Genomic DNA, 11,413 nt, shown 5'->3' on the forward strand with positions numbered 1-11,413 from the left:
ACCGTCAACCTACCAGCATTAAAACCGTACTGTCCAGGTGATAGGACATTGTTCTTTTTAATGAAGTCCGTTAGTCGCTTATTGACCATCTTTTCAAGGATCTTAGATAGGGCAGGTAATATTGCAATTTGTCAATAATTGCTAGGTTGGTCCCGCTCTCCAGCTTTGTAGATAGGGCGAATTATAGCTCTCTTAAATGCTGAGGGAAATATGCCAGTGGACATACTTATATTAGAAATGTGGGTAATTGACGGGATAAGAGACTGTTTGTTCTGTTTCAGGAAAGAAATTGAGATGTTATCCCAGCCTACCGCACACTCACCTCGCAGAGAACTTATGATATTATCTATCTCCTTATCATTAGTGTGGAAAAGGGCAAAAGAATGACATGGGAGTCGAGTGTAGGTCTCAGATGGTGTTAGTGGGTTTGAAGAGGAGGAGTACGAGTTTTGAGCCACAATATTTTCAGCCAGTGTCTTTCCCATACTTGCAAAATATGAGTTCACGTGATTAACAGATTCCTTAGGGGTGGACTTGCAATGTAAGAGAGGTCGACAAGAGGAAGATGTATTTTTTGAATCCGTTACTTCTTTAATGGCGTTCCATAATGTTTTTTAGTTGTTACCAGCTTTACAGATCAATTCCCGCTCATAATTTATTTTAGCCTTTTTTATTATAGAGTTACAGAAGTTACGATATCTCTTATACCTATGTAATTCGAAGAGTATCATTGTTAGGATCTTTTTTTAGTTTCTTGTTCATTTTGTCTCTATTTTTGATGAATCTTAGAAGTCCTTGCGATATCCATGGCTTAAGAGTTTTTTTACGTCGGGTCAGGGTGATAATTATAGTGTGAGATGAAATGGCTGCTTGCAGTATTTTAATAAAGCGATTGGTTGCAGTGTTGGGGTCAGTAGAGTTTAGTAGAGTATTTTTTATTGTCTCTGATATACCTACTAATTAATGACAAGTAATACAGCATCGTGGTCAGTAACTGAAGAGTTAATGACAAGAGCTTGAGCATTGTACGAGGTTTTCATGATCACGTGGTCCAGGCAGGAATAATTACGAGTGGGAATAGTGTGCAGGTAGCAGTCCATGATGTGCCAACGTATTTAGATATTGTTCTGCCTCTTGGTTTAAGGTTAGTGGAGTGATGTCGATGTTTATATCACCCATTATAATGACATTTTTGAAACTGCTGAGCGTATCTAGAATATTGTGTAAGGATTGAATAAAGTTTTGACCGTCACGAAAAGCATAAGATCTATATATAGCCAGTATAGCAGTTTCTGTATTAATTTTGATCATCAAGCATGATGCGTCAATAATCATATCAGGTTCTGAAATGATTACACCGAGAGAATCATTAATGTAAATAATTACACCATCATTTTGGTTTGAGGGGTTAGTAGTTGAATAATAGGAGAAGCCAGGTAGATTAGGAATAGAAGGGTTGTGTCGAAGCCAGCATTCTGTAAATATAATTATGTCAAGTTGGGTGTCTAAATTATTTAATAAACTCTTATCCACCTTTCATAATCCCAGTGTATTGTTGTAACCTTTGATGACCTGTCTCCAGATATGTTAGTCAAATAAGCAGAAACTATGCTCTCAATTCATAATACGCATTAATATTTCGTTATCATAAGTCGTATATTGTGTTAGTTTCAGTGTCTTATTTACCATTACACAGATAAAACATCATTCATGTCTTCAGTAAGTATATGTAGTTAATAAATTATAGTTAGTTATTATTTAAACATGTACTATACTTTAAGTACATAACCGTGATTGTACCAAAAACATACTCTATGTATCAGTATTATTATTTTATGTTATCTATAGATAGTCATAATGGAAACCCAAATAGAAAACCTCAGTAAGTCCTTTAAATATTGTTAGGAGGAGAGTGTTAACGTAAATTGGCGACTTCGTGTTTTTTTTTATAATAGCTGATGATGATACATATAGCCCTATGTCAGTCTTCGTGATATAATTTGATACAATTGGTGATATAAAATATACTTTCGTATTTATAACATTTGAATGTTTGGTTTAGTATGTACCTATATAGTTTGAGTAGTAGTATCTACCTATGTAGTTGCCAATATTGATAAGTTGCCAAGATTACTGGTATATTATATTAGAGGGATTACAGATTAATCCTATTCTAGGAAAGATATCAACTATGGGGTGGGTGTTTCGAAGAGGAGCCGTCGTCAGTGCTGCGTCGGTTGAATGATTCTTTACCTATCGACTGCCGCCTGTTTCGAGAGGATATACGTGGTAGTCAAGGGTGGGCTCACGAGCTTCATCGCAGTGGGCATCTTTCTGACGACGACTACAATGCCATAGAATATGGTTTGCGTAAAGTAATTGTTATGATTACATACTAACTACTCAATTTGTTAGTCACAACGTCTTGGCTCAATTATCATAAAATGGAACTTTATTTTTATTAAATACCTATAATTTCTAAATACGTTGCTGGTAAATAAAAATCTGAACTTTGCTTATATAAAATCTATGTATATTATTATAGATTTAGTTGTGAACATAGATGGCTAATACGGAGAGAGACCGATTCTCTGTCATAAAATGCAACTAATTGCAACACAGTTTTTCTATAAACAAATGTACTTGTTTACGATCCATACTATTGTGATGTTTTTATGGGTTTAAATAAGTTCTTTAATTCTAATAATATGGTAAATAAACAAGGAAGATTGAATATAGCGTAAATTTGCCTATATCTTCACACGAAATCACTGAAAGGGTAGGCAGCTAGAACTTAGTGCTTAGTAACTAAGGCCTTCCTTAATAACCTTACATTTTAAATAATATTTTATAGTAAACACGGTATGAGTTTCGGTAATAACCGCATACAGTGTGCTGTTAACAAAATTACAGACTACGAAGATATGACATCTTAATCTTCCAGAACGATAACGCATATATATGTTCCTGGAGCTGATCACATTTAAGGCAACTGTTGCCATTTACCATCAAATTGACATCAGCTTGTGTGCTATTCTAGAAACATAAAATAACGTAATTTTCTTGACATGTTTAGGTTGAAAAAGAAATAGAAGAAGAATTAATTAAAAATGGTAAGTTAAATGATAGTGAAGAAGATATACACTCTGTGGTGGAAAGGCGACTGTATAATCACGCTGGTGACTCTGCACTGCGTTTACACACCGCCCGCAGCCGCAACGACCAATCGGCAACAGACGTTCGGTTGTGGATGTTGAATTCCTTGGAAAAGCTATATATTACCTTAAAAGAGTTAATTAAGGTATCGTATGTGTATATATATATATATATAATAGTGAAGATCATCACATAATCTATGTATCTATAGCGTTATCGCACGCTGGCGCGGTAAAACGCTATACATACTACTCGACCGTAGCAAATAATCAACAATAAATATATCAATTTTTATTGATTTTTTTTTATCAGTTTTAATAGTGGTGTGTGTTAATGGTAGTATTAGATCCAAATTTTATACTTTTCTTTACGTACTTTCCAACTTAAGATAAAAACTATTTTATCGATGTTTTTATTCACTCAAAAGTCTTCTGTAGTCGTTATTTACCTATCTTGAGTATATCGACTTATCTGGCACCTAACAAAAATCATTTTATAAAATCCAATCAAATATTATATAACTAAATATCTAGATTAGCCTAGATCTACAATTTTACGATGAATTATTACTTTAGGTGTTGGTAAATAGAGCAGAAAATGAAATAAACATTATCATCCCTGGGTATACTCACCTTCAGCGAGCGCAACCAGTGCGTTGGAGTCACTTTTTATTAAGGTCAGATATTGGACACAAGTATCTAAATATTTCTTATAGTATGATCATGTACAACATAACTGCTTTTTCCATATCATGTACTGTATTGTAAACCAGTGATGGTGTTTATGAAACTAATGCACGTTTTTTTTATATCTCATAAGAATTTCACGACCAGGTAACCAATTTACTATACATTGCTAAAACATATTATCACATTCCCACCAGCATCTTAGTGAATGTGGACGGCTTACCATAACTTTACAGAAAACTCTAACATTTGTTTGTCGTTTCTATCGACAGAACAAACTTCAGAAACACATTGTACCTAGGTACTTAAAATACTTTATGAGGTAACGTTAGTTTATTACATATAGCCCAAAACGATTTTTTATAATTGTCTGTCTATTTAAATGAGGATCCTCTAAAAACAATAATGATACCATTTATGATGAACTGGAATAGTCTCTTAGATACTTGCGATATATGTAAACGAAGGCTGGGGGACAGCTAGTATGTAATAATACCTAGATAAACAGTTGTGTCAATAAAATTAAATCCTTTTAATAATACTTTTTAATGTTATTAGTTATTTGTGGCTGTTCCGAGATGATGTGATGCGACTGGAGGAACAAAGAACACGTTTGTCTCGGTGTCCATTGGGAAGTGGGGCTATTGCGGGATGTGCTCTTTCAATTGATAGGAATGAACTGGCTAAACAACTGGGGTTTGATGATGTAACTGCAAATTCAATGTTTGCTGTCGGATCTAGGGATTATATAGGTTTGTACATCTTTAAAAGTCTCTTTAAAAGTTATAACATAAAGGAACTAAAGTTCCTTTATGTTATAACTTCTGTGTAGTTTATTAGTGTGTTTACTTAACTTTTATTAAAAACAAATTATATATTAAACATAGAACCGATGATTTTATTTACAAACTTTTGTCTGTATTTATTGCGGGCACAACTAGTAATATAATAATATTAATATAGATGAAATAAAAATTAGTACCTATTGATTGAAATTTTGCTGTGTAATATTTTTTATAATATTTTGTGTGTTTAACATTTTAAAATGCTTACATATTCTTTTTCTAAATGAAATATATTTAATATAATATTTGATACTTACCTAATATCTCATAGTTGAAGTTTCAAGATTGGTATAAATAACAGTAAAAATACTTTTTCACAGTGGAATTTCTAAATTGGTCATCACTATGCGGATCACACCTCAGTAGACTAGCAGAAGACTTAATTATCTACGGTTCCCGAGAATTTGGAATTGTTTCTTTCTCGGATCAATTTTCCACCGGCTCCAGTTTGATGCCTCAAAAACGCAATCCCGACGGCTTAGAACTAGTCCGAGGTACCGCTGGGTTATTATTAGGGGACAGTGTCGCAATTAATTGTGTGCTGAAAGGATTACCAAGTACCTACAATAAAGATTTGCAAGCGGATAAGGAAATACTATTTAGATCTTACGATAAATTACTTGATTGTCTTAAAGTGACGGCTGGAACAATAGCTACAATGGAAGTAAGTATTTTCAATATGCAATGATTTAAAACCGCAGAATGTATCTATTCGTCCTTACCCCTATAGTCCAACTCCGTGTGATCAGCACAGTTCAGTAAAGTGTAAAGTGGAACTTTTGATTGTATTTTCAGAGAATTATTCAAAACGCATAGTAGGTATATACTGTAATTCTAGTTTGACTGCGTATAGTGCTTCTACTTCATTTAACGAATGCCCTAATTTTACAAAAATAATGACTTTCATGTTAAAACTTGGGGTGACAATTACAGTTTTATGTTACGAAGGAGTTATATTATTAAAAATATACAGGTGAATTCTGAAAGAGCGTTGCTGTCATTGGAACCAGGAATGCTGGCTACAGACCTCGCTCATTTGCTAGTTCGCCGCGGGGTGCCATTTCGGCGTGCTCACAACTACGTCGGAGTGGCCTTGCGTCGCGCCACCACCCTAGGTGTTAACTTACAACAATTGCCTCATCACGAATATGCAGCTATCTGGTATTAAACCCATTGTTTATAATTTATATTTATAGTAATGAATCCAACTGAATTAATAAAATTCAAATTCTTCAATATAAAAAAAATTTAAAACTATCAAAAACTATGTTATCTATTATTAGCTATGGCATCGTTCACGGGGAATTTAAGTGGACTTTTTATTAAAATTATTTTTTTTTCTAAAATAAAACTAGCCTAAGCTACTTACTTCAGAGATTAGCAAAAATAAACATAGGTACAGACAGACAGATAGAAAACAGATTTTTTTAATTATTATAAATAAATAAAAAAAAACATATATCTTTATATTGATTGATAAGTTATATTTTTTATTTTTTTTTCTAAAATAAAACTAGCCTAAGCTACTTACTTCAGAGATTAGCAAAAATAAACATAGGTACAGACAGACAGATAGAAAACAGATTATTTTAATTATTATAAATAAATAAAAAAAAACATATATCTTTATATTGATTGATAAGTTATATCAAATTACTATATCTTGTACTTTGATATGCATTTCATGAAAAGCTGGTAATAGACACTTCAATTTATTCATTTGTATATAGATAACACGAATAGATATACAGTGCCGATAGATCTACGTAGGTATACTCATTAAAGTGGAAACTATAAATCCGTTAACTTTCATACTACTTCGTTTAAAATCTTTCTCTAATATAATTTTATGTTTATTCAGTCCAGATTTCGGAACGGAAGACGATCTCCAAACAGTGTTCTCTTGGGAGACCAGCGTGGAGCAATACACCAGCACAGGTGGTACTGCGAAGTCGGCGGTGGAACAACAACTGACATTGTTTAAGTCTTGGATACAGAACCATTCTTGGCCACGTCGTACTTAAATTGGAAATTGCAACATTTTTCAATGATTTCAGTTACCTATAGTACCCATCTATATTTAATATTGGAATTGCCAACATATTATATAGAAGAATCTCTTATTTTACGTTCATGTAACGATATCTTATATTTAAATAAAAGTAAATACATGTAACAAAAATACGTAAAGTGTATTACTTCGTCCTTGTTTGTCTTATTATTCAAATCTAAGTAGGTATAGATATTGTAATTAAGTAATATTTACTAATTAATACTGTATCATAAATACAACAAGTGCCATATTCTATGATATTGTCGTATCTTCCAATATCCATGATCTGTATCATAATCTCCTTCTAATCGAGTCACGTATACGGTATAAATAAATAAATACCTAAATGAAGAGCCCGCCGGGTATATCCCGTGGAAGATATATATTCCAATAATATACCTTATATGACTATTTTTCAGTATATACAAAGTTATTCACGCCGTGTGGTTCAAGGAAACGCGTTGCAGCGCCCCCCACGCCGATAACTTTCCGAAATTTGTGTATTGACTAAATGGAAGCTGAAATTAAATGAAGGTTATTTTCTAAGTTCTGCCTCGTAGTAATACTTTGCATCCTAGTTTAAGACAAGGACCTGTTACATAGTAAAAACGAAAAGTAACAATTTTAGACTCTATCAGTACTTTATGTATAGAAATATTGTTTGAATATGAAAATCGTAATTGCATAGGGTTTTTTTATATATAAGGCCTTCCAACCTTCGTTACGAAGTCGGTAAAACCAATAAAATAAAGTAAACACATAAAAGCATACCTAGAAAATTAAATACAATATAAAAACATGACGTAAGTCACAAGATGTCAAGTACGACATCGTCGTGTAGGCCAGCCCTGTAGCCCGCCATCGGCAGCTGTCTCTGTGGGCCGCTGAGCGTTTTCCGCGCGAATGCACTCTTATCGAGGAAAACAGCCGTAGTAGGTATGATATCACCCCCAACCCTGGAAAGTCCTACTTAACTTCCCCCACCTCCCTATATTTTACCATGGTGGACAAGTTCCGCTCTACATTTCCGTATAGACATTGTTTCAGGTATCACACTTCAAAGCAGATATACGTACATTAAAAATATAAATTAAATTTCTTAAGAATTAATCTGTGTTGACATGAACAATTACTACCGATGCTAAATATTTTGTGATTATAAAAAAAACCATATTGAAAAAAGGTAGGTCCCTATTTAATTATTGGAATGTGTTAAAGTTGATATTATTGTTTAATTATTTCTATTGCTAGCTATCCATTCAAAAAGAACAGGTTTTTAGTACAGTTGTGTTTGTTGTATATCTGACATTTTCTTGAACTGAACCGATTTTGTTTATTCAGTTGTTTTTATAAGAAAAGGGTTTGCCTTTGCTTTTTAAAAGTTTAACTCCAAGGTACAGTTAATAAATAGCTAAATATTTACCTATTCTAATCACCTGTAACATTTTTATAATAAAATTTATCATTTATAGTATTTTTCTAAAAATACAAAATTAAAATAATCTAGGTTTCTTGGGAAAAAGCTTTATTCTTGTGACCTAGTCTTTTTAATTTTTGTCTCATTCCATATATTTATTTTTCTTGATATTCATAGATTTACTTGTCAAATACTTTCTTGCTGGCCTTTAAAGAGCCTTTTTGACCATATTTATATATATACCTACCTATAAGTAGTGTCAATATACCGTAAATATAAAGCTAGCTAAAGATAGGTGCAGTGTTTGCCTACATATTAATTGGTAAACGATAAATAATTATGTAATATAACCATACCTATGAACCATGAACATGAAAGTAGCGTGATAAGGAAAGCTCACTGCCTATGGTATCTTTTAATAATGATACCTATCAAGTATAAAAGAACGTTAACCGAATAGAGACTATACATTATTTTGTATTATGTTGGGCTAACTGTTCGTTTTCCTGTGGTGAGTAGTATATTTCGCCTAATTTTTTGTACGAGTTACTATAAAATCATAAATGAGGCGTGATGAGGCACTTACTAAATACTTCGGTTGCAAAATGTAGAAGCGGCGACAACATTATTAATCTCGTATATCATATTTTTTACAGAACGATGGTGCGGTATGCTACCACGGTCCTGGTCTTGATAGTGTTCGTGTGCCAAGTATCAGTCCACGAGTTCAAAGCCATCAATTTTGGACAATATGTAGAAGATTATCTTGAGAATGAGGTAAATATGTCTGTGATTATATACTTGGTAAATTATTAACCGATATCATTATGTCTTATATTAATGACCCACTAGCAAACTATGGATATATATATATGTATCTACGGAATATGTATGTATTATTTATCACTCTTCAATACTCTTTATACTCGTTCTTCATTATAGAATAGAATTTATTGACTCACTTAACACATACAACAATATACAATAAAATAAAAAAAAAAACAACAAATTACAATACAATCAATGTGGACCACAATTCGCATAGAAATAGAAATAATCTTTATTCAAATAAGTTTAATACTGCTTATATTAAATTTATTTGAATAAAGATTTCAAAGCGAAGCAGAGTTCAAACCTATACAGTTTAAAAGATCAAAACAGATATTTTCGTTAAAGTTCTTGGCTAAACTTGTTCGGTTTCATTAGTTATTTCAATTCAGTTGAATTTGTACGCATTACGACTAATCCCTTATACCTATAGTAATAGATAAATTTAAGCAATGCCGCCGTCACGCATCACTCTATGATACTTGTGGTAAAAGTAAGTAGGTGATGATAGTGAGAATACAGTTAACACATGAAACGAATTCACTCGTAAAATGTACCAATGACGTCGATTTCCACTCGTTCAAAGAATATACTACTCAAGACCACACGTTATACTTTGGCAACGATCATCATAGATAATATACTATACTACTCATGGAGATTGGCGTAACATAGTAAAATATCAGAAATTGCGCGACTAGTCCCTTTTGCCACAGATAAGTTAATATTTTTTGCGATATACCTATGTAGGTTAAACGTAACCAGAATTGCTTGACCCATGCACCGCAATCTGCGTCCATAAGTACATCTAGGTATTCGACTAACATTTTAAACAACTATAACTAATATGTATGTAGTCTAGTACTTAGATACTAGTTTCACTAATTAGAAAACTTAGCTAAATCAAATTTAAATAACAGTCATGAACAATCATAATTTTACTTATTCATTGTATCATGATAATGCTCCGAATTTTAGATTTTCGACTATATTCCTATAATCCATAAACAAGAATAAGACGTTATAAATAATTTCATACGATTCTCATAATACATCGTGAGAATCGAATTATTTAATTATTAAGACAGTGTTAGTACATATTATTATAGTTTTATTTATAAACACATTTCGTCTACGTACGTAAAGGCGAGTTTCGAGTTCGTTTAAAAACGACTGTTCTGTTACTAGTTGATAAGCGTTGCAACGGCACGCTGGGTCTTCTTCGACCATGTAATAAAGTATTCCTTTATTTTTTCAGTATATTCATCACATCCGCTCTATGATCGATGCATACCGGGAAGATATCGGAGCGAGGCTATTTGCAGAAACAAACCCGTCCATAAATACGAAGTATCGCACATGGAAACGCAATGCAGACCTCATTAATTCCATACTAGCTCTACCCAGAGACATGAACGACGCAGGTCGCTAATATGAACAACCACTTCAATGTACCGAAGAAAACTATTCATATTTATGTTTCAAAGTTAATAATCACACCTTTTTCATATTAATTTCGTATGTATAGAAATTACTGATTTCTAATAATAATAAAGGTCATATTTGTCAAAACATAATATAATTTTATTATTGTACCGGACTTACTTTAAACCTATCTAATGCTAGTCTATGACTAATTAATTACACTTCTTGTGAAGTTTTATGCTAATAGTTTAAACAACGTAATTATATTTACAGTAGCTATTCAGTAATGAATTATAACATGAATATGTTCTATACAACTATTTTTTAAGTAAATTGAACTGACCATCGATATCGGCAAAATGTATCATTTAACTACATACAATTTGATATTCACAATAATATAATAAGTACTTACATATGAATTACAGTTAGTGACAATTTTAATATACAGTCATTAATTAATATGTTTCTAATAGAAAAATTATGGAATTATTTGTACATATAGACGTAATAAAAAAATATACCTTCGTATTTACATAATCAATTGGTGATAATGAATTTATCATGAAAATGAATAAGTTTAGTGAAATTAAAGGAATAATTATAACAGTCATAAGTACATGTAAGAATTACATTTTACTACATTTTTTTATTATAAGAAAAGAATTTTAAAATCACGAGTTTCATGTCTATGGTATACATAATATTCATTATAGTGAAACACATCAGTACAATTTGAGAATTACAACTAGAATTGTCTACAAGACATACAAATACCTCCACATTATCGATTTCATGGTACAGTCCAAAATGAATTTATGAAAAAATATCTTTTATGATAGAGGCTCAAATACATTTATGACAAATATAACTCTAGGCATTCTTTGACAGAATCAAATTAAGAACAAATCGAAATCGCATACAGTAGAAATTTGATGCTATTTGCATCGTCAGAGTATTATCGAATGTTTTTTATTTTTTTAGTTACGACAGCATTAAAGAT

General features: G+C 32.1%; 2 protein-coding genes across 3 annotated transcripts; both read left to right on the plus strand.

Annotated features, from left to right (window-relative positions):
• The first annotated feature begins 1,636 nt into the window (after nt 1-1,636).
• LOC131848424 (argininosuccinate lyase) lies at nt 1,637-6,721 on the plus strand. Its single transcript, XM_059198272.1, has 8 exons — nt 1,637-1,719; nt 2,178-2,375; nt 3,077-3,301; nt 3,732-3,832; nt 4,401-4,594; nt 5,008-5,351; nt 5,661-5,848; nt 6,549-6,721. The coding sequence occupies exons 1-8, from the start codon at nt 1,711-1,713 to the stop codon at nt 6,709-6,711; spliced, it is 1,422 nt and encodes a 473-aa protein (XP_059054255.1). The 5' UTR covers nt 1,637-1,710; the 3' UTR covers nt 6,712-6,721.
• Nucleotides 6,722-7,620: 899 nt separating this feature from the next.
• LOC131848423 (uncharacterized) lies at nt 7,621-10,506 on the plus strand. 2 transcript variants are annotated; one of them, XM_059198269.1, is made up of 3 exons: nt 7,621-7,676; nt 8,814-8,934; nt 10,244-10,506. In XM_059198269.1, exons 2-3 carry the CDS (start codon nt 8,818-8,820, stop codon nt 10,415-10,417), a joined length of 291 nt encoding a protein of 96 aa, XP_059054252.1. In that variant the 5' UTR covers nt 7,621-7,676; nt 8,814-8,817; the 3' UTR covers nt 10,418-10,506. The 2 variants fall into 2 exon arrangements, with proteins under 2 accessions (XP_059054252.1, XP_059054254.1); XM_059198271.1 differs by lacking the exon at nt 7,621-7,676 and adding an exon at nt 7,815-7,923.
• Nucleotides 10,507-11,413: the final 907 nt, after the last annotated feature.

Source organism: Achroia grisella, unplaced genomic scaffold, assembly GCF_030625045.1.
Source record: "Achroia grisella isolate CSIRO2021 unplaced genomic scaffold, CSIRO_AGI_Agris_v1 utg558, whole genome shotgun sequence".
In the NCBI taxonomy this organism is placed as follows: domain Eukaryota; kingdom Metazoa; phylum Arthropoda; class Insecta; order Lepidoptera; family Pyralidae; genus Achroia; species Achroia grisella.